At 36.0% G+C, this 24,255-nt stretch overlaps 1 protein-coding gene across 1 annotated transcript in view; it reads left to right on the top strand.

Moving 5' to 3' along the window:
- Cdh7 (cadherin 7) overlaps positions 1 to 24,255 on the top strand; it is a 93,740-nt gene that overhangs the window by 39,750 nt on the left and 29,735 nt on the right. Inside the window, exons 2-5 of the mRNA XM_090352980.1 lie at positions 2,005 to 2,299; positions 3,018 to 3,137; positions 12,023 to 12,190; positions 14,930 to 15,117. Of these exons, the coding sequence (XP_090209106.1) occupies positions 2,005 to 2,299; positions 3,018 to 3,137; positions 12,023 to 12,190; positions 14,930 to 15,117 (771 nt within the window). The remainder of the gene's footprint in view (positions 1 to 2,004; positions 2,300 to 3,017; positions 3,138 to 12,022; positions 12,191 to 14,929; positions 15,118 to 24,255) is intronic.

The following is a 24,255-nucleotide window of genomic DNA, read 5'->3' as shown; positions in this document are numbered from 1 at the left end:
TAAAGAACGTTGATAGATACCATGAAGAACTGGGTTGGTTCCCAGTGGCCTTCTTTTTGCCATTCACTTTTGCCATGACGTGTGAAGTCCTGTACACATAAAGCAGCTGCTTCCACCACAGCAGGATCCAATGCAGGCTCGGTGCATTGGGGCCTCATACGAGGCAGACAAATTTTACATCTTGATGTTGCCACAGATCTGGTCATGGAGAATGAGTCAGGCACAATACTTCATGCTTCCTCTATCTCTACCTCGTTTTCTTCATCTATTCCCAGGAATCATGAACATTAGCTAAGCTAGGAAGTTCTCAATAATTCAACCCATGATATTCACAAATTCTGACTCCCTAGATTAAGAGATTTTGCATTTGGTTTGGGTTGTCTTTGTCGGTCCTGGGGCTTGAACTCTGGGCCTGGGCACTGTCCCTGAACTCTTCAACTCAATGCTAGCATTCTACCACTTGAGCCACAGTGCCACTTCCCGCACATGTGCTTGTAATCCTGAGAATGAGTGGAGAAAGTTAAGACAAACATCATAGCTGCAGACTCCATCTTTGCCCTTAATTAAATGTGGTAGCTGAGTGATCCATTCCATTATGGTAAGCTGAGAACAAAATTCAATCACCAGCTATGTCTGAATGAAAAGCTCTAGGAAACAAAGGATAAGTCAGGTATTCAACTCCCCAAATTGGTACATAAACCCAGCTGTTAGTGCACAGTGGAGACTCTCTTAGAAAGACACATGGAACAAAATTCTATACCCTCTCTGGTCCACACTTTCCTAAGGGGGTTTCTCTTTTTAATACTTGTAGTACCTTGTCTTTTGAAAAAAAGTAAATATACCTTTGTAGGGCAGTGAAAAGCCTGGCAATTTGGTAAAAATGAGTTTTTCCATTCATGTTAACCAAAGTTCAGAATGATAGCATTTAGAGGGGATGGAGGATTGTTGTAATGACGGATTGACTAGCATGTTTCTGGGGTTATGTAGTTCAGGAAAATGTGTAATTATTTCTGAGTTCCCTATGGCTCCTCTGTTCAACATAATGTTCTGACATACAGTGGGGATGGTTGGAGATATGAAATGCAAATCCGTAGGTGCAAGCCCTGCTGTGCATGCTGGAGTTAATCATGCAAATCTAATGCAGTACTTGGTATTTCAAGAAAGGGTTTAGTTGAAGCCCCATGCACGTATTGATTTAAAATTCCTGCTTTAGACAGCCTCAAAATTTAAAATACAGAACAGAATGAGGAGACAGGTTTCAAAAGTGGACATCCATCCACATTAGTTAATCACAGAAAAGACACTACGTGGGCTGTTACAGGAGAAAGGAAGGCACTGAAAGAAGGTGAGCGATGCTGAGTTCTGGTGGATCACACCTGTAGTCTTAGCTGCTCAGGAGGCTGAGATCTGAGGATCATAATTCAGAGTCAGCCCAGGCAAGAAAGCAAAAGGCCACAAGCATAGCTATGGCTCAAGTGCTAAAATACCAGAATTCAGGGAATCAGCTAAGGGACAGGATGCAATTTCTACATTCAAGATCAAGTAATAGCTCAACACAAACAAATAAACAAATAAGAATAAGGGTTATTAATGGCAAATTAAGTCTTATAAGAAAACACAATTTATAAATGGTTTATAGAAAAAAATCCTTATAATAAAACAGGCAGTAACTATACATGCTTATTGAACATTGGCTTTGTTCAAAGTAGATGGAGACATCTGGCAAGAGTAGAACTAGTCACATGACACCGATTTTCTAACTTTGGAGAGAATACATTTGGAAATAAGACTGTTTATAAGAAGAAATGGAATCATTGTGCTCTCAAGTGCACGATGACATGTTGTAATAGTCTTTCTGTTTTGCACAATAAGCTTTCAGCTTGTCTTTCCAAGAACAATATAATTTCTTGTACGGCTGCCTGACTCAAGAGTTATTTTTATACATTTGCACATGGCTGTCTCTCTTATAAATTAATCTCATCTTGCACACATTTTTTCCCCCAGCTACACTCTGATGTTGATAAAGGAGATGGTTCCATCAAATACATCTTGTCTGGAGAAGGGGCCAGTTCCATATTCATTATTGATGAGAACACTGGTGACATACACGCCACCAAGAGGCTGGATCGTGAAGAACAGGCCTACTACACGCTCAGGGCCCAGGCACTGGACAGGCTCACCAACAAACCCGTAGAGCCCGAATCCGAGTTTGTCATCAAAATTCAAGACATCAACGACAACGAGCCCAAATTCTTGGATGGTCCCTACACGGCGGGCGTTCCTGAAATGTCTCCTGTGGGTAAGTCAAAAGTACTGCTGCTGTAGCTAATTTTAGATGGTTCGTAGATGGTCCGAAATCTGGAGAAAACTCACAGAAGCCCATGGGTAATGTTTGTCCATGAGCAAGAAAGAAACCAAGGTAGCATGATAGCAACATTACTTTATTTACATGGAAAATTAGGAAATGTGGTTTACATATGTGCATTACATTTCTATCTTAAAGAATATAAGGAATTAAGCATGCATTTTGTTTCCCATGTAGTATTTGTTTTCCTCTTAGATACATCATAATAGGTATGTATAATTTATAAAGTACAGTCCTTTCAGACACAATCTGGTGATGGTCTTTCACTCATCTTTGCACATCAGTATAAGGATTCACTCACCCGTGTCACACTCCATCTCTGCATGCACATGTAGGACCTCATGGAATTGCTTAGTTTCCTGGGTCTCAGCTCATGAATATCCAACATACACATGTCCTCAGAAAGCTTTTGCTATTTTTTCAAGTGAAAGTCAATAGTGAATTGTGGATAATAAGAGTAAACCCATACTCAATTAGAAAATACGTAAGAAAATAAGTAAGGCTATCTTATTCAAAGTTCTTTTCTGATGTATGGAATGAAGATGAAGTTCATTTAGAATGTAGCTGAAATATGGCCTTGGTGGTGGTCTGGCAGTTGTGGATTGTTGGGTGTGGACAGGGTTCATTGACAGGGTTTTGGATTGTCTTCTAGGGACTTCAGTGGTACAAGTGACAGCCACAGATGCAGATGACCCAACATATGGCAACAGTGCCCGGGTGGTCTACAGCATCCTACAAGGACAGCCCTACTTCTCTGTGGAGCCGAAGACAGGTAACTTGCCAAGGCAGACATCCTTGAACTTGTCTCAGATCTTGGCTTAGAATTAGGATCTGTTGAAAACTGATCGCATATTTTTAGTATGGGTCTTTCGTCATGTTAGCATCCTTCAAAATAACATTTATGAAGGAGCTTACACCCTCATAAGGATAATTCACTGCATCCATTTCTGATTCGTAAAAGGAAAAAATGAACAAATGAATAAATGGAAAAAATGAGTAAATGAACAGCATTTTAAGTGCTATTGGATAACTTTATAAGAAAATTTTACTTCCCTTATTTTTTGCTTACTTTACTTAGTGGATTCATATAGGGAATTATAGATGGTAAAATGTAAAATGCTGGCCAAAGACACTCCACCATATGATAGAACAGATTGTCAGTTCAATTCCTAAGATGATGTGTTTATTTTCTTTCTTATTTTTACTTGAATTTTATTGTTGTGGTTAAAGTTACAAGAAAACTCACTGAAACAATGAAGATGTTACTCTACTTAGTAAAAAAATTATTTCTAATCAGTTTTAGAGAAATTTTTATTGGCTACATACTTGAGGAGGAGAATGTGTTTGTCAGGTGGCTTATTTGGTTTGTTTTGCTTTTAAGCTGAAACTGTTTACTTGAAATTTAATCATACCATGGAACATTATTGTTTTTATTGGTGATAACACATTCAGCTTTTCTGGTTCTTCATGTGCAGAAAAGATGCTTGTGAATATTTTGGAGTAGGTTCTGCTAATATTTTCTTACTGAAAGCATTGCTAACTGAAAATAGTTCTGCCTTTGTCAGAGAGCAGAATTCTTCTAGTACCCACATATAAGATTATGAATATTTGGTTGCAGTGAACATTCAGTGTGTGTGTGTGTGTGTGTGTGTGTGTGTGTGTGTGTGTGTGTGTGCTAGGACTCGTGTTATATATGGGGGGGGGGACTTGGGTACTATGCCTGAGCTTTCCACTCAAAGCAGGGGCTCTACCAATGTGCCACTGATCCACTTTTGGCTTTATGATAGATAACTGGAGATAAGGGTCTCATAGAATTTTCTGCCCAGACTGGCTTTGAATCCCAATTCTCAGATATCATCCTCCTGAGTAGATTGGATTACAGATGTGAGCCACTGAAGCCAGATTTTTCAAGGTAAAGCTAGATCTTAGGCCTGGGAATGTGGCTTAGTGGTAGATTTCTTGCCTAGCATGCATGAAGTCCTGGGTTTGATTCTTCAGTACCATACAAAAAGGAAGAGCTGAAAGTGGTGCTGTATCTCAGGTGGTAGAGTGCTATCCTTGAGTAAAAGAAGCTCGGGGACACTAACTAGGCCCTGAGTTCAAGCCCCAGAAATAGCAAAAGAAAAAAAAAGCTCATAGAAAGCACCTGGAGCATCTATAAAAGCAAGAATTATGATTAATTCAGTACTTAGAGAGAAGTAAATGAAAGTACGTGATTGAAGTTATGAATCCCGCGAATATAGAAAACTGCTCCTATTTGACACCTACCTTTTTCTTATATATCTACATTTTTAAAAAACTAAAAAGACATTGACAAGTTTCTGACAATTTGCTCACATCTTGCATTATGTAACCTATCCAAAAATATCATGTACTCACCTCAAGGGTTAAATATTTTGCTGCTGATAATAAGTGGTTTGTGATTTTAATCTTGCAATAAGATAGTGGAATTTTCCTATCAATTTGTAGAGGTAAAACTGCAATTGAATGATTGGATCTGATTATTACTTAAACATGTAAACTTAATTTTAAGCAAACCCCATACCTTATGCTCATTTGAAGAATAGTTTCTAACTAAACTTTGTTCAGATGAGGTTGGCCTTGAATTCTAGATCCTTCTGTTTCTTCCTTCTAAGTAGCTGAGATTTCAGGCCTAAGCCACTAGTAGTTTTAATTTTGGAATCCAAGAGATCATATACATTTAAAGAATTTGTTTTGATAATGCTGTGGCCAGGGCAGTTATGGGAAATTCTTTTTTTTTCATTATAGTGACTGTATAAGCAATTTTTTCCTCAGCTACTTCAAGATGCAGAAAATATACTTTCTGAAAATAAAAAATACTTTTTTCAGAAAAAAGTGGAGTTTTAATCCCTCCAGGGCATAAGGAACTATAAATCAAGTTTCATTTAGTCCTCTTTACAGGGTGACAGCAAAATTCTTATCAATGGGAGAAATAACATTATTTTGCACTTTTCTGAATCTAGAGGTTTTAAAGAATAAAGCCAGATTTTGACAGGAAAAAAATGTTGAATATATGCTAAAGAGTAGCAGAAATAGGTGGAATCAGTCACTGTAAGGTATATTTGTGTAAGTCTGTTTAACTGCTAAGAAATCAGTGTGGTTGAAACTTCAGAGAACGTATTTCACTATAGCACCGTTTACAGACCAAATGACTACAAGCTAAATCTATTTATTCCCTTAGTTTCTCTTTCCAGAAAAAGCATAACAAGTGCTTTCCTAAAAGCCAATGTTGACAATTTACTTCCACAAGGAAATAAAGTGACATTAAAATCAGCTAATGTGAGTTTGCACTCCCACCAGCAGTGTAGTAGTGATCCCTCCTGACCACATCCCCTCCAGCATCTGTTGTTATTAATAAGTTTTCTTGATCCTGGCCAGTCTAACTAGAATGAGGTGGAATCTTAGAGTTGTTTTGATTTGCATTTCTTTTATGACCAGAGATGTTGAGCATTTCTTCTTGTGTCTATAGGCCATTTTTATTTCTTCTTCAGAGAAGACTCTCTTTAAGTCTTTGGCCCATCTTTTAATGGGATGGTTGTTTCTTTGGAGATTAGTTTTGGAGTGATTCAATTTTTTGAGCTGTTGATATATTTTAGGTATGAGGCCTCTGTCTGTTGTATGGTTAGTGAAGATCTTCTCCCACTCTGTAGGCTTCCTAATTAATTTACTAGCTATGTCCTTTGCCATACAAAAGCTCTGCAGTTTAATGCAATCCCACTTATCCAGCCTTTCTCTGATTTGTTGTGATTCTTGCTCCTTATTAAGAAAGTTTTGACCTGTCCCAAGGAGGCCTAGCGTATCTCCTATTCCTTCTTGTAAAGTTTTCAGTGTGTCGGCTTTAACTTCGAGGTCTTTGATCCATTTGGAGTTAATTCTAGTGCAGGGTGACAAAGACGAATCCAACTTTAGTTTTCTGCAGGTGCTTAACCAGTTTTGCCAGCACCACTTGTTGAAGAGGCTATCTTTATCCCATTCTATTTTTTTGGCTCCCTTGTCAAAGATTAGGTGGCCATAGGTCTGTGGTTTAATATCTGGGTCCTCAGTTCTGTTCCATTGGTCTTCAGGCCTGTTCTTGGGCCAGTACCAAGCTGTTTTGATAATTATAGCTCTGTAATAGAGTCTAAAGTTTGGTATTGAAATTCTTCCTGCACTGTTCTTTCTGCTAAGAAGTGTTTTTGCTTTACGGGGTCTTTTATTATTCCATATGAAAGTTTGGATTTCTTCTATTTCATTAAAGAATGACATTGGGATACTGATGGGTATTGCGTTGAATTTATAGATAGCCCTTGGCAAGACTGTCATTTTCACGACGTTGATTCTTCCAATTCAGGAGCATGGGAGGTTTTTCCATTTCCTTAGTTCTGCTTTAATTTCATTTTTCAGGGTTTTAAAGTTTTCATCAAAAAGATCCTTTGCATTCTTAGTTAAGATAATTTCTAGGTACTTTATTTTCTTTGAGGCTATTGCAAAAGGAGTTGCTTTCCTGATTGTTGCCTCATTCCTCTCACTGTTGGCATAGAGGAAGGCAGTTGATTTTTGAGGGTTAATTTTATACCCTCTACCTTTCCAAAGTTTTGAATCAGCTCAAGGAGCTTGGGAGTGGAGTCTATAGGATTCTTTAAATACAGGATCATGTCATCTGCAAAGAGGGATGGTTTTACTTCCTCTTTCCCTATTTGGATCCCTTTATGCTTGCTTCTTAAACTCTAACCACTACGGAAAGTAGTATGGCAGTTCCTCAAAAGTCTACACATAGAGCTCCCTTATGACCCAGCAATTCCACTCCTAGGCATTTACCCAATTGTCCAGAAACAAGGTCGTACTAAATCCACTAGCACAATGTTCATTGCAGCACTATTTACCATACCAAAGATATGGAACCAACCCAGATGTCCCTCAGTTGATGATCAACAAGATGTGGTATTTGTACACAATGGAATTCTATGCTGCTGTCAGAAAGAATGACATTGCCCCATTTGTTAGGAAATGGAAAGACTTAGAAAAAAATCATATTAAGTGAAGTAATCCAGACTCAAAGGAACATAGGCTTAATGGTTTCCCTCATATGTCATAATCAGTAGAAACCTTGGGCTCTCCTAGCAGAGATTTGCAATAGAGCAAAACCTTGATACATAAGGCCATATAGTATGACGCTAAATGAAAGGACCTCTAGGATACAGAAACAAAAGCCATATAATGAGTGATTATTGTCCTTAATGTACTGTTATCTCTTATCTCGTTTGCTGTCCCTTGGTTATCTCATATTGCTACAATATCTCACTTTGTTATCTGATATATTGGATATATTTGTATTTGGTTATTTGAAATTGCATAGGGAAGGAGGGAAAGCAAGATGAGTGGTGGGGGTGGGATGGAGGGAAATGGGGACCAAGACATGAGAAATGGTATCAATCTATGTGAATTAGTTCACCTTCTATCTGGCGAATATAATGTAACCCTTCTATTAATTACATTAAAAATTATATGAAATAAAACCCAGCTAATGCAACATTTTGTAAAAAGACCTAGAACACTAGAACATTCTTAAGTTTTTTTTTTCCAGTCCTGGGCTTGGGTTCAAGGCCTGAAACTGTCCTTGCATTTTTGTTTTTGTTGTGTTTTTCTTATGGCTACAGCTTTACCACTTGAGCCATAGCATCACTTCCGGCTTATTTCTATGTATGTGATACTGAGGAATCAAACCTGGATCTTTGTGCATGCTTGGCAAGCACTCTACCACTAGGCCAAACTCCCTGACCCAAGACTTTTTTTTGCCAGTCCTGGAGCTTGAACACAAGGCCTGGGCACTGTCCTCGTGTTTTCTCATGGGCTAGAGCTGTACCCTTGAGCCACAGCATCACTTCCATTTTTTTCTCTGCATGTGGTACCAAAGACTTGAATGCAGGGTTTTGTGCATGCTAGGCAGGCTCTCTACCAGTAGGACACACTCCAGGCCCCATGCCTCAGCCTTTTTAATGTCCACAGAATTAATAGGAAAATATGTTATTGCTAGATTTGTTGATAAACTCTGTAACCTATGAGAAAAAAAAGATTCCATTTATAGCTCTGTTTGTTAAATGGAAGGATTACTAAAACAATCAGAATTCAAAGCGTACACCAGAAACTTTAAAAATAATGTGTCAAGGATTCATAACATAATCGGTAGTACTTTAAATGAAGCAAAAGGTCAATGTGAACAAACACATTCTACCCCCTCAAGCCAGCTCTGGACCATGGACTCACTGTAGAGATCACTTTCAGTTAGGAGAACTTTCTAGATGGCATTTTAGATTGCATGCAGAATTTCTTCATTATAATTTTATGTAAGTGACATCACCCTCTCCACCTAGAGCTCACTCACAGCCAAGTCTCATTCTGTGGCATAGTGCAGCTTAGAGAAGGACCTGGTCAAAGGACACCCCAGCCAGATGCCAGGAGTTCTTCTCTCCTAGACTCTTTCTTTGCTGCCAGCTTTGGGATTTTTGGTGCTCTAGAAACTTCCAGCGTCACAACTTCTGGGTTTCTCTGTGAACACACACACACATATACACACACATACACACACGCACACACACACACACACAAATAGTCCTTTTTTAAGTATTTGTACAAAGGAGTTGCTTGTTAATAAGAGTTTATGAATACAATGTATCTCATTCACTGTTGCCCTTCTCAATATTTTCACTCACCCCTCCTTTACTGCTTCCTCCCTCAGTCTTCTTAATTTTGAAAATATGTATTAGATTTTTGACTGTATTTTATATTTTTTTTATTCCAGGCTACTATTAGAAGACTAAGCAATACAAGTCTTGAAATAAAAAACTGAGGGAGAAAATCACATTTATTCAGAAGAATTTATCCAAAATTTTTCTAATTTTCTCTTTCAAAAATTTTTATTTCCAGAACATGTCTTAGGTAATGAGAAACATTCTTGTAAGACCAAGTATTGTGCTTATTTTTCATGTTTGAAGATCCCTAATGAATATCAATAATAAAAGTATCATACTTAATTTTACTGCCTATTTTTAATGAATTCCTAACTTTTTCCTAGTACTGAAATTGTTATCATCAAACAATTCTTTTTAAAAGTGGTATGCACATTTTAAAATTTAATGCTCATTCAAGTTTCTGTATTTTTTGACATGTAATTTTCAAGATTCTTGAATACTTATTTTCCTTAAAAGTCAAAGCTCCTCTGTTCAGGATCTATTTCATCATGCCTCAGTTTCTCTATATTTTTAGCCTAGCCTGTATTATTTCAAAGACTCTGCATATATACTCCAGTACATCTAAAAGCATAGTAACTCTTTTATATAAACTAACACATTTATTTATTTAATTGATTGATTGTGGGGCTAGAACTCTGGGCCTGGGCGCTGTCCCTGAGCCCTTCAGCTCAAGGATACTGCTCTACCCCTGCAGCCACCGCGCCACTTCCAGTTTTCTAGGGGTTAATTGGTGATAAGAGTCTCAGGATATTTAGTGTCTGGGCTAACTTTGAACGACTATCCTCAGAGAGCTAGGATTACAGGCATGAGCCACCACACCCAGCTACATTTTATTTTTTGAATGTCACTAAAATCTCAAAGTTATAGTCATCTAAGAGTGTTTGTTTACCCATTTTCCACTTCCATTTATTTTTAATTATCTCTTTGTATTCTAAGCCTTGAGCTTTAAAAGTTCTTTCCTAATTCCCTTGGTTATCAGTTGATTTCATCCCAGAGGGAGTTGTTGGGTTACTACAGTTAATGAAGCATTGAAGAGGATGAAGTGGATTTAGAACCCTGAATTGACAAGAGTGACCATTGTCACCCAGTCTAAATGACAATGGAGCTGATCAAATTGTATCAAAATGCAGATGTGTCTTTAAGAGCAGTGGTTGACATTGCAATTCTTTCCTGAATGTGCACTATATTTGAAGCATTAGCTAAGATGCCACTAATTAATGTAATGTAAAAATTTACTAGCTTCATTTTGGAAGGAAGCACCGTTGAATAACTTTAAATATTAATTATGCATATTGTTAACAAATCAAAAGCTGTATAAAGAAATTTATTCAATTCCTAGTCTGTTACATGCAAGTTTATTTTGCAGTTTTATTAGCTTTCAGATTCTTACATTCACATCACCTATCAATTTAAGGTAGGTGCTAGCAAAGTAAAAGGAAGCACATATCATGGATTATTAACTAATATTTTACTTGTGGACAAAGGGTCTTGTCCACTTACTACCATATCAGTTAAAACTTCAATTTTCTCCAGTTATTCCATTTGAAATATGTTGAAATAGTCAAAGGAATTGGAAGTTATCCTTGCCAACTGCAATCATTTGCAAACTTTGTGATGATTTTTGACTTTGGAAAAGTGTTACTTATGAAACTCCTTTTATACAGAGAAATACAGGTGTGAAAAACAAAAAACCAACATTGATTTGCGGAGTTCCATCAAATTATGCTCTATTTGCTTAAAAAATGACACTATTAAGGAAAACTAGGAGGATTTTTCCCACTGCTTACCTGGAATGTTCGAGACCTCTTGTGATCACAGTCAAATTGAAAATACCATAGATGCCTGGTACATATTAATGTAAGGAAGAAAAATAGAAGATAACTCAAGAATTAAAATAGAAACAATGAGCAGACATGTTAAAAATCTGTATTTTTAATATTTCATATAGATAAGATAGGTTTGTTAGTCAATTCTCAGTTATGAACACTTAATTTAAATAGTTACACAGACCATTTTAAAACTGAAAAAAAAAATAGGACCGGGAAATTGGCCTAGTGGTAGAGTGCTTGCCTAGCATGCACAAAGACCTGGGTTCAATTCCTTAGCACCATATACATAGAAAACAGCTGGAAGTGGTACTGAGGCTTAGGTGGTGGAGCTCTAGCCTTGAGAAAGTCCAAGGACAGTGCTCAGGCCCTGAGCTCAAGCCCAGGACTGGCAAAAATAAAAAATAAAAAAAAGGTTAAAATGTATCTTACAAAGTAACAAAAGGTAAGTTGGAATGTGAAAGAAAGAAAAGAAAGATATGAGAATATTTAAAAGATGACACTGATGCATCATATTCATAAACTACTATTTTGAATAACAACTTCTTATTCTTATACAACTAGTTAAAGATTTTTTTAAATAAAAGGCACAAAGAAAAGCCAAAGATTGATATGCAAGCTATAGAACTCTTAGGTAAACATTGTCAGTTTGTACTCAGCAAGTATTTATAAACCTAAGCAAACTAGAATTAGAAGCACTGAAGAAATATGAAATATTCATAGAATATTATGACAGTTAAGAATACTTATGTTGTACATACTAAACAAGTAGACATTATGCATCTATAACTTTTGCAATTTCATTATAATATTGCAATGATCAATTACAAACCATGGATAGACAGTGAAATGAATTCAGTATAAACTAAAGAAAATGTCATTTTCAGAATGAAGAAGGCCAGTTGTTCTCTGTGTTTCAATACTGTGTATAATTAACACATATATTTGATTTTTACCTGTGCATCAAAATGATTAGAAGAAAATAATGCAAACAAGAAAAGGCAGCCACTTGTATCAGTATTCATTGTTAGTTTCAATGCAGTGATTCATGATGCATTTTACTGGGATTTGAAATCTTACAGGAGTCATCAAGACTGCCCTCCCAAACATGGATAGAGAGGCTAAAGACCAGTATTTGCTTGTCATTCAGGCAAAGGATATGGTTGGCCAAAATGGCGGGCTGTCAGGAACAACCTCGGTCACTGTGACACTAACTGACGTCAACGACAACCCACCACGCTTCCCGAGAAGTAAGTGCTCTTTGTCTTCAAGAACTCTCTTTGTCTTGGAAAATCATTTTACTAGTTTAAAAAATATTTTTAAGGGAAGAATTGTCTTTCTGCATTGTCCCAAATTTGGATTGCATCAGGAACATAAACCTAAGCATGTAAAATTATCACCAAGATGCAACTGTTTTTTATTTTTATTGTTCCACAGATTGAACATGCCTTTGTTTTTTCATCACAGATTTATTTGTGTTTGGCATGTGAGGAAGATGTATTTATTTTAACAGTTTCTTATCCTAAGAATGGCTTTGCTTTTAAAGACTAAATCAAACTTACTCTTCATTCTGCAGAGCAGCTATAGTCACGTATTAACTGTAAAATGTAATGAGAGTCCTGTAGTATTTTCATAGACATCCATTCCCTGTACAGTTTATCTATATGGCATATTGTGTTACAGTTCATTCCATACTTCAAAGGAAGTCAGTCCAAAGTATCAGAACTACACATTCCCTCAACCCCAATTCTATCTTGACCAAAGTAATTTTGATTTTCTGAAGCAAAAGGGAAAACAAAATAAAAACAAAACACCTCAAACAGAAATCTCTACGCAGATGTGTCTTGTTTAAGACATTTCATCTTGACGTTTTTCAGTTGAACTATTTTTTTTGGCATGGTTGGTTGATTTTTGTTATAATGATAAAGAAAATAAAACTTTCTCATGGTACTGTCTCTAAAATGCTTCCCCGATTAACATGGGGAGCTAAATTTTCTACAAATACTCCATATAAAACAAGGGAGCTTTATAAAGAACCACGAAAAACACTTCCTTCCTTCAACTAGTCCTTTGTTAGACATTTCATTCTTATTTTCTCTTATATTTCATTATTTATACTATTATGCAACAAAAATCAAAGTACCTGTAGCAACATAAAAAAAGTTATCTCAAACAGAAAGGTCTGTGTGCATCTGGTCATATGAATTAATATTTGCTGAAATGACCTCCAGGAAATGATAACAAAAGTTGTTTTTGTTTTTGTTTTCCATTTGCACTGTTTGTTTATTTCTGTATCTCTGGGACTGTAACCATAGGCACAGAAATGAAAGAACAAAGGTTAAACAAAGGTAACAATGACAATCACTAGATACTATGTTGAAAATGAACTATACAACAATAGGTGACTGGGAGAAAAACTGGGAGAGAGTGAGGGAATGTTGACCTTGTCCAATAGAAATGTTTTCCTAACATATAATTGTAACCCTCTGTTAATCACCTTTATGATAGCCATAACATTTTAAACTTATCTCAAGACTAACTTTATAGCAAGTAAACTGATAATCTTAAGTGTGTTCATGATGGCCTGTCATAGTGAAGTAGAAGTTTTAGTAAAGTGTAATAATGTAATTATTTTGGGCTTCTAATAAAATTAACTGCTTGATGTTTCTTTAATCCCCAGATGACAAGAATTGAACCTCACAACTCTTGTGGTTTCACTTGTCATGCTTTGCTTGGATGCATACAGCATTTGGAGCTTATTAGATACTCCCCTGTGTATAAAGGGAAGAGAGCCAAGGCTATTGCATTGACTCCCCCCACCTTTTTCCTTGGATTTTCTCCACAATTTAATTATTAATCCTATTTTGAAAGTTTCAAATTTGACACTTCTGTATGTGCAGAAATAATAAGCATCTATTGCAATCACACAGGAAATACTACAGTCTTCAGGAAACTCAAACATATCTGAGCCTAAAACTACAACATGAGTCTTCAGCCAGAAGAAGGCTAGCTGCATTCCTGACCAAAAAAAAAATCTATTCTGTCTTCATGAGAAAGAACAAAGGCATCACACCTGAACAGATTTGCTAAAGGGAAATAGGAATAAGGCCCAGGAGGCCTGAAAGTAAATGATCACACAAAAAAATAATGATGAGGGACATTGTTCTGGGAGAGACTGTTTTCTTCATCTTACCCTGAAATAATGTTTTGTGTGCTTTTTAAAATTATTTTTTTCCATTAAAGGATGCTGAAAGGAGTTATGAAAAAGCTTTAAACAAATAAATTTTGCAAGCAATCTGTCTGCGAATTTTCTTTATCCCTATTTAAATAATATCCTCCTTGCTCTCATGCTATTGCACCTTGAATCAGTTCTTTATAAAACCCATCCAGATAATTCTGAAACTTGGTAAATGTATAAACTAAAATAAAGATTAATTTGGCCCTTCACTCTTCCTTATCTAGTATACTGAAAAATTCTGAATAAGGGATACTAAGACTAAGATGGGTGCTTGCTGGATCATACCAAGAATCATGACTATGCCCATGGTTGAGATTCACAGTGATTTTGACACCAGCCAAACAAGTCCATTAATCCCTGAGCTAAATTGATGTTAACTTGTCAGAAACATTTAGGCTTGTTTTGAGCAACTGAGACAATATATATATTACTTTTATTTGTCAATATTTATAGAATATCCATCATATACAATGCTTATAGTGATGACATTTTAATTATGTTCAATTTATTTTAATAATAACTGCATTTCTTTTCACCAAGAGTAGCAGAATTGAGTCATCTTATTTCATCTATTTCTCTACTTAGTCCTTATAATAAACCTCTTTGAGGCTTTGTGAAATTTGTCCCTCTTAGCATCTTAGTGGAAAATGAAAACATTCGACAAAAATACTGCATGAAAAACTATAAATAATTATTGATGGAGGTTGTCTTAGGATAGGGTTTTGTTCATGTCTTGTTTTGAATTTCCTAGGGTCTTACCAGTACAATGTGCCAGAATCCTTACCTGTGGCCTCGGTTGTGGCTAGAATCAAAGCTGCCGACGCAGACATAGGGGCTAACGCAGAAATGGAGTATAAAATTGTAGATGGTGATGGACTGGGGATTTTCAAAATATCTGTTGACAAAGATACACAGGAAGGAATCATTACCATACAGAAGGTAATGTCTCCACATCCTTGTTTTTGTTTTTATTTCTACAAAAACAACACCAAAAATGCCATTCTTGTGTGAGGGAAAATGTAAGAGACAAAAGGAATGGTCAGATGGGATCATTGTCATTTTATCTTTTTCTAAAAAAAATATTTTTAGGTTTCAGTCATACGGAAACTTGAATGATATTTGTAAAGAATTTTTTAATCAATTCTGCTATGTAAATATACTGTCCTTTTTCTCATCAATATAACAATTATGTACTCTCTTAAATGCACAAAGAGAAAGATTTTGTTTCTTGACCAGTCCACTAATGAAACTCTATGTTCAACTCAAAGGTATCCTATGAAAAGTAGATACAAACACTACTATTTTATGTATGTATGAAAATAAAATAGATAAAATCAGAAGTAGAGGCTACATATTGGCTTGCTATGCCAGGAATTATCACTTCTTTATTAAAAGTTCATTCCAGTTTCAAAAATAATTTCTCAATTACTTCAATAGAAATAAAAGAGAAAAATTTTACTGCAATTGACAAAAATATGTATATCACAGAATATTTACATATAGCACCATAACTGGAAAAAATAACAAGTACATTTTACTGCATCTTCTCTCTCTCTCTCTCTCTATATATATATATATATATGATATATATATGTCTATTTGACAAATTTTTGGTAAAAGAGCAGTTATGTGCTATATATTGTATTATATAATTTGATATATATATACATGTGCATATATAACAGTTAAATGCTAAATATTATAAAAATCTATCTTCATAAAAACTGAACTATGCATTGGCATGGCAAGGCAGCTGTATAACTGTGCAATTATCACTCACCAATAATTAAAATAGTAATACAGAAACATATTTTAGTTGCTTTACTAAAAAATATGTTTCGTTTCAGGCCCACAGGCAAAACACTGATTATAATTATTTCCACTGGACAGCTGCTATTTGAGCTCAGCTGGTAATAATATTTGTACATAAGTTTTAATAAGTATGATAGGCGCATTATTGACAAGATGTTTGGTTTTTTGTTCTGAAATAAAAGGAATGTGATAAGGTAATAGAAATGTTTGAACATTTCAAATATGTGTGTTAAATCAATCTGCCCATGCTTATGAATTTTGAATATATTTTGAATTATATTTATTGAACTTATTTATGTATGTTGTACAAAAAGGTGACAGGAGGGGCTGGGAGTTTGGCCTAGGGGTAGAGTGCTTGCCAACATGCATGAAGACCTAAGTTCAGTTCCTTGGTACCATATAAATAGAAAAAAGGCAGAAATGTTACTGAGCCTCCAGTGGTAGAGATCTAGCCTTGAGAAAAAGAACTCAACAACAGTGCTCAGACCCTAAGTCCATGCCCAGGACTGGCAAAAAAAAAAGGCCAAGAGAATCATATCTGCACACACACACACACACACACACACACACGTTATTTGAAATTTTGGAATATAAAATTTTGGAATGGATTTTTGTTGTAGTTGTTGATAGCATCCTGACTAAGCCAAGAACCTCAGAAATAAGATAAATTAGGTTTTCTTAAATCATTCTTAGCATATTTTGGACTTTCACTGAGATATGCAGAGTGCTGTGGGCAGTATACCAACAAGAATTATTTGTGAGTAGATCTTTCAGTCTTTCCTATATATAAAAAATCTTTCATAAGCAAATTGGTAGTTTGTTGACCAGATTAACATTAAAACACAAAATTATTTGTTTTAATGATTCAGAATATGTAAACATCACTTTTATTCATAATGTTTATTTCAATAATTGTATTGGAATTAAAATATATATTTATCTCTTATGCATTCATGATTATCATCTGCACTTAGTTACTTTAGATTATTTATAAAACTGCTGCCAGACACCTGTGGCTCACAGCTGTAATCCTAGCTACTCAGGAGGGTGAGATCTGAGGACTGCAGTTCACTAAATCCATGAGACTCTTACCTCCAATTAACCATCAAAAAAACTGGAAGCAGCGCTGTGGCTCAAATGGTAAAACACTACCCTTGAGCTGAAATGGTCAGGAACAGTACCCAGGCCCACAGTTTTAGGCCCACAAGCAAACAACATAAAAAATCTGCACTTTTTTTTCATGAATAACGTATTCTTATAGAAAAATAATACATTTCCCAGTTTTAATAAACTCTAATATTCTCAAATATTTATGTATTTTAAAGTAATGCATGGTGTTATGTATGATACATACTCTCACATTCACATGCACATACATAGATAGGCATAAATGTCTTACATAAAGGTCTTTTTTTTTTTGCCAGTGCTGGGGCTTGAACTCAGGACCTGAGCATTGCTCTTAGGCTTTCCTAAAAGGCTTGTACTCTATCACTTGAGCCACAGCACTACTTCTGGCTTTTTCTATGTATGTGGTACCATGGAATGGAATCCTGGTCTTTGTGTATTCTAGGCAAGCACTTTACCAGTCAGCCAAACTCCTTGCTCTTATAAAAGTCTTATCTGAGGAACAGAGGTAACAGAGAAACTATTCTTTATCGACATAAAATTTTATAGAATTTTTAAGGAAAAGAATTGTGAGATCACTCATTTTCCAATGACTATAGAAAACAGATATTATAAAATATGCAAAATGATTGAAACAAAATGTTTTAACAGAGATTCATATAATGTATAATTTAATCCTCCCATCTCCTCTAAAATAAACATCACAGTTTAGTCTGTTTTCAAAACTGCTATAAAAATAGCATTAACAAATCAAAACAATGTGTTTGGCTATTTTCAAATGCTTGTGTGTGGATGTTTACAAGCAGTGTCACAGGGATTGCAAATTCACAAAGTGAGTTTCACTTGAGTAAAATCTGTGGTTTTCATTCCACCTAGAATTCCTCTCATGTATTTTCATACCTGAATTTATAACTTAGGACCTTTAGTAGATATTTTTTTCTTCCTCCTTTGAGACATGTCAATTCATTCTGTAATGTATTTTGTTTTCTATATAAATCCTCAGTTGGAATTAAATATGGCATTTTTCTTCAATATAACTCAGTCCTCAAGCTAGAGTATAGTAAAAAATAGATGAACATTTTCAAAATGCATTTCCTTTGAAGGATAAATACCCTCTCAGTGTCTGGCACTGAAACCACTTGTGAGGTGTCTCACATTGTCACACATCCAAAAAGACACACGCCAGTCCCTGGAGGACAAATTCATCGCATCATCTCCATAACTTTTCCTTATGCACATCAACAGGAAGCTAATTGAAGTTGAAGAATAAGTCCCCTTGTGAAGGCCTCAATGGTGCTGCCTTCCTCCAGTGCAGTGAGGGAAACTGAAGGGTGGAGTTCCTCTCAGGTTCATGTGAAGTGAGTTTTTGTAATGATTACTTGCAAGAAAGAGAAGCTGATGCTAAAATCAAGTGTGTTATCTTACTAATTCTTGACTCTATTTCTGATGTGTGGTGGAGAAAAAGCCAGTGTCTTCCCATTTTTCTTGTCAGTGTACTTTTTCCATATATTTTTATTGTAATTAATAGAAGGGTTACATTATATTTGCCAGATAGAAGGTGCATTAAATCACATACATTGATACCCTTTCTCATGTCTTGGTCCCCAATTCCCTCCCCCCCCACCTCCACCCCTCATCTTGTTTTCCCCCCTTCCCTATCCAATTTCAAATAACCAAATACAAATATATCCAATATATCAGATAACAAAGTGAGATAGTGTAACAATACTTCAAGGATTTTACTCAATGAATTCACCTACCAAGTATAGGCAGAGATACAGAATGTATCTCAAAAATACTGCCCCCATTTGATGAGGGAGTGAATGCACTTTTCATCATTTTAGTGAAAAGACTGAGATTTTAAAGGACTAACACAATGACACTTATTTTGTGAGCTGTTGAATTTCAGGCAGTATTTTTGTCTACTTCATAATTTGAATGTCACTGTGACTATATGTTTACATGTAAGAATATTCTTACATCAGTATGATCATTATGCATTTATGTTTATATGTATAAGTTTGTTATCTGCTTATCACAATATAAGATTATCCGTGATTGGGTTCAGTGATTAACAGTTGGTTTCACAAAGAAAGGAAGGAGTGGAACAATATTAGCTGAAAGGTGATATTAACCCAAACTTCAGAGCATGACTGATATAATCATAGCAGAACAAGAGTCAAGACACCTGCAAATACTTTCTGATTTTTTTTGTTTGACAGTGTTCTCAGCATATGTGAAGTCCAAGGTATTTTTTAACAAGTGCATCCTCCTTGGTTATCTCATATTGTTACAGTATCTCACTTTGTTATCTGATATATCAGATATATTTGTATTTGGTTATTTGAAATTGGATAGGGAAGGGGGTAAAACAAGATGAGGGGTGGGGAGGAGGATAATGGGGACCAAGACATGTGAAAGGGTATCAATGTATGTGAATTAATGCACCTTCTATCTGGCAAATATCACGTAACCCTTTTATCAATTACAATAAAAAATTAAAAAAAAACAAAAATAAAAAATAAAAAAACAAAAAGTGCATCCTGAAATTTGAATGGCTAAATAAAAGCAAAACAAATTACTTATTTCTGTCTTCTTATGTGGTATGTAGAGTCATAAATGAGCTTCAGAAAGCAGAATTCTAAGAAAGAGAAGTTTGAAAAATAGATGTTATAATTTAGCTGTTTTATCTAGAAGGTCATGGGGAAGCCTTAAGGACAAGGAAAATGTTTCAAGTCTGAGTAAATGTTAGCATTACTGTGTTTTTCTCTAGAATGAGAATGTGAAGCAGGCATGGGGCATGTAATTTTTGATGTGCATATATGCATACATGCACGTACTATGCAGGGAGGTATACCTATGTACTTGTAAATAGAGACGTGAAGCTCAAGGAAATGGTCAGGAATAATAATTTAGAACAGGCATCATGCGCATAAAAATGGCAATCAAAACGAAAGGGATGATTGAGAGTATCTTTAGAAAACATACATATGGGGGCCGGGAGTTTGGCCTAGTGGTTAAAGTGCTTGTCTAGCATACGTGAAGACCTGGGTTCAATTCCTTGGTACCACATACATAGAAAAGAGCCGGAAGTGGTGCTGAGGCTCAAGTGGTAGAGCTCTAGCCTTGAGAAAGTCCAAGGACAGTGCTCAGGCCCTGAGCTCAAGCCCAGGACTGAAAAAAAAAAAAAAAAAAAAAAAGAAGAAGAAAACATACATGTGTAGATAGATAGATAGATAGATAGATAGATAGATAGATAGATAGATAGATATAGGTGTATATATATGAGTATATATGTATACATATATACATAAACCAAACCTGAAAATTTTGTTGTATGAAATATAAAAATTGTGAAAACAAAAACTGGCAATAGAGCAATAATTTCCCTGCTGAAATTGTATTAGAGGGTTTAAAATTTACTAATCAGAGTCCTGGATTTTGGCCTAGTGGTAGAGTGCTTGCCTAGAATGCACAAAGACCCGGGTTTGATTCCCCAATACCACATACATAGATAAAAAAGCCAGAAGTGTTTTTGTGGCTTGAATGGTAGAGCTAGCCTTGAGCAAGCCCAAGGACAATGCTCAGGACCTGAGTTCAGTCCACATGATTGGCAAAAAAAAAAAGCAAAGCTACTAATCAAAAGTTCTAAAAAATAAGATGAATATTGACATGCAAGAAAAGGAATTGAATATTACAACACCAATTTGGAAAGACATTTTTATGGGTCTTAGTTTAGAAGATAGATGAGACTGAGAACTATTTCTGGACTTAACCCCTTCTTCAGTTTGTTCAGGTAAGTCTTTTATTTCTCATTTTCCTAAGCAGGTTTTTTATGCCATATCAAAATACAGAGCCATCTCTTCTAATCCCTTTCCTCTCCACAATTGTATCTATAATTTATTGCTGTTTAATAACTAGTACAAAGTTAATTCTTTAAAAACCAAGGAAGCTTTTTGTGGATTAGCCCCAGTCTGGACTGCTTCCTGCTCATCGTTCCTGGGCTCACATAGGCATCATTGGTCCTCTAACTGGCCATTGTTGTAGCATGCAGCTACGGAGGCGTGTGCCTAAGACAGGTGCCAAGTAGTCTTTCAATGCTGATATCTATTGGTAAAACAATAACATTCTGATACAACATGGTGCTAAAATCTAGAAGGAGAAAAATCCAGATTCAAGTAAGGAATCAAGGAGGAAAATGCATGAGAAGAGAGAAAATAAAGCAATTTTAGACACAGGAATAGAAGAAAATTACTTTGTCTTAACGCTTCTACAGAGAAGCTAGATAACCTTAACTGTGTAAGAGCACACAGTCAGGAATTGGCATTTTAGTTCCTCATACACCTGATAAGCAAAACAATATATAACATCAAACTCTTCAAGGAGAAAAGCATTCGTTGACCCCCAGGTTTAGAAGTTTCAGTCATTTGGGTCTGAGATAAATCAGAGCAGGCATATTTCAGAGAACTTGAGCAGATCTGAGGTTCTGACAACAGCCAGGAAGTAGATGGAAAGCGCAAAAGCCCATAGGACTGCCTCAAGAACATTCTCCACCAAAGTATCACCTCTGGCCATTTCCAGAACTTCTATAAAAACATCTCAAACTGTTATAAAAGTATAAATTTGTAAATAATTATGTGAAAACCATCATATTTTTTTCAGCAACTAGATTTGCCACCAAGGCGTACAACTGATAAATATTTGAAAGAATATTACATTCAAACATTTTAAAAACATGTGGCAGCAGTAAGCCTAAATCTCAGTTTTGCTAAATTCTACCATTATCTCTCCTCTGTCAACCTAAGTCACAAAGAATTTATTTGGGTAAAGGTCATTAAATATTTGCCACTGTTCTATGGAAGTCTCTAACAAAACATATGCTAAAGTATCTGTGGATCATAATCTGCATTCAAGCCTTTTGTAAAATGATTGAACGTGCCAGTACAGATTGTGAAGAAATATAGACATCAGCATGGTAAATGAGTGCCAGTCACCTTTTTCATTTTGGTAGAGTAGTCAATTGTAAATATAGTCATTTAGGGTTTTATTTTTGTGGGCGTTATTATTTTTATCTTAGTTTTTGCTTGAAAAGTGATTTTCAAAAACCTACCTACAGGTCCGGGAGTTTGGCCTAGTGGTTAAAGTGCTTGCCTAGCATGCATGAAGACCCGGGTTCAATTCCTCGGTACCACATACATAGAAAAAAGCTGGAAGTGGTGCTGAGGCTCAAGTGGTAGAGCTCTAGCCTTGAGAAAGTCCAAGGACAGTGCTCAGGCCATGAGCTCAAGCCCAGGACTGGCAAAAAAAAAAAAAAAACCCAAAAACCTACCTACATTCACAGTGTCAGATCCTGTTAGACATAAAATGAGAAACATGGAACTTCGAGTATTTCACTTCATGTGACAAGTGGAAATGTGCTGGTTTGATTCTGTTAAAGAGCCTTGCAAATAGTTGATTATTCTCTACTATAAACTTTAGCTCAGTATGCACACAAAGATGTTTTAAGGAGCACTGCAGGGTGAGGGAGGGTTAAAAAAAGACAAATGATTAAAAAAGACAAAAGATTATCTGCTTAGCCAGACACCATGGTTCACACCTGTAATCCTAACTTCTCAGGAGGCTGAGATCTGAGGATTGTGTTCAAAGCCAGCCTGGGCACTAAAGTCCCTGTGACTCTTATCTCCAATTAATCACTAGAAAACTTGACGTGGCTCTGAGGCTCTAGGGATAGGGTTGTATACTTAAGCAGAAGAGCTCAGGGCTCAGGTAAAGCTCCCAGTCACAGAGTTCAAGCCGCACAATCAAAAGAAAAAAAAAGAAACCCAAAACAGATTAAATGGTAACCTTTAAAGATGGAGCCAGAGGCTCAGAGTCAAAAATACTTGTCTCTAAAAATTGGATGAATTTTCTCATGAGGCCTCTAGATTGAATGAAGCCCATTAATACCTTGATTTTCAACTTCTGATATTCAAACCTATTAAGTAATAAACTTAAACTTGTTAAGTGATTATATTTGCAGCAATTTTTTTTTATCATCACACAAGGTAATTAGTACCGAGTCTAAGGGGGACATTTCAGAGGGTGTGGAAACTAATTTGGACAACAGAACAGGATAAGCTCTTTAACCTGGGTGGAGATCAGGGTTGGGGGGAGAGGAGCTGCTGAGTCAGGCCCTCTGTATTCAGAGAGCATGGCTGTCTTCTGAGCTCAGCTTGCCCTTCCATTACACCTGGCTGTCTCCAGCACGGAGTTTTTAGGATTTGTTTTCCTATATCTTCCCATATATCACTTTCACATTTCTTTTTGGCTTTATATGATTGGTGTCATGTTTCTGACTCACTCTCATGGTAGTTATGGGTTAGTGGGAACACAGGTCTTGAAGCTGCTCTGAAAAGTGTGCTACCATGCAGACTGCCAGCAAGAAATCTGCACTTGCTTGCCTCCTTTGCCATATCACACCAAGGAATTGGTGTCGCTCAGAGGTTCTCTTAAATCAACCTGAGAACTAGTTTTGAGTGAACACTTGATGAATTCACGTCATAAAATTCCAATCACCTCTTTGACATGGTGAGGACTGCAAAAAATCTACATTGTTAATGGGAAAATGCACTTGAAGATGCATGATGCTACCATTGCATATATGTGTGTGTGCATGTATATGTGTGTGCATGTTCACTTGGGAATCTGAAACATGCTACAAATTATATATTAATGGCCAAAGATTTGGTGCACACACACACACACACACACACACACACACACACTCCACATGGAGCCATAAGAATTCTGTAACTTGAGTTATGCTTGCATTCCATTTTGAGTTTTGAATATTTTTCAAATCAGGTATTACCTTTGAGATGGGAACTTCCTAATTTTTGCCCAGGCTTGCTTATATCCAATATTTTTGTGATGGAATTATAGGTTTGAGACACTGTGCCCAGTGGGGTCATTATGTTTGAATACTTTAGAAAAATATGCATAGCTTGTTATAGTTACTTTGAAGTGTTAACTGAAATAGTGATTATAATAAATATAAAATATTAATTAAGATACAAATGTGGAAATTGGTATCTATAAACTTAATATTGCCATAATTTAATGTTCTCATTCCAAACAATTCTCCAGTTGTTCATAATACAA

This window comes from Megascapheus bottae, chromosome 19, assembly GCF_031878675.1.
Source record: "Megascapheus bottae isolate mThoBot1 chromosome 19, mThoBot2.hap1, whole genome shotgun sequence".
NCBI classification, from domain to species: domain Eukaryota; kingdom Metazoa; phylum Chordata; class Mammalia; order Rodentia; family Geomyidae; genus Megascapheus; species Megascapheus bottae.
Note: the sequence above shows the minus strand (reverse complement) of the source record. Positions and strands in the feature narration are given on the sequence as shown.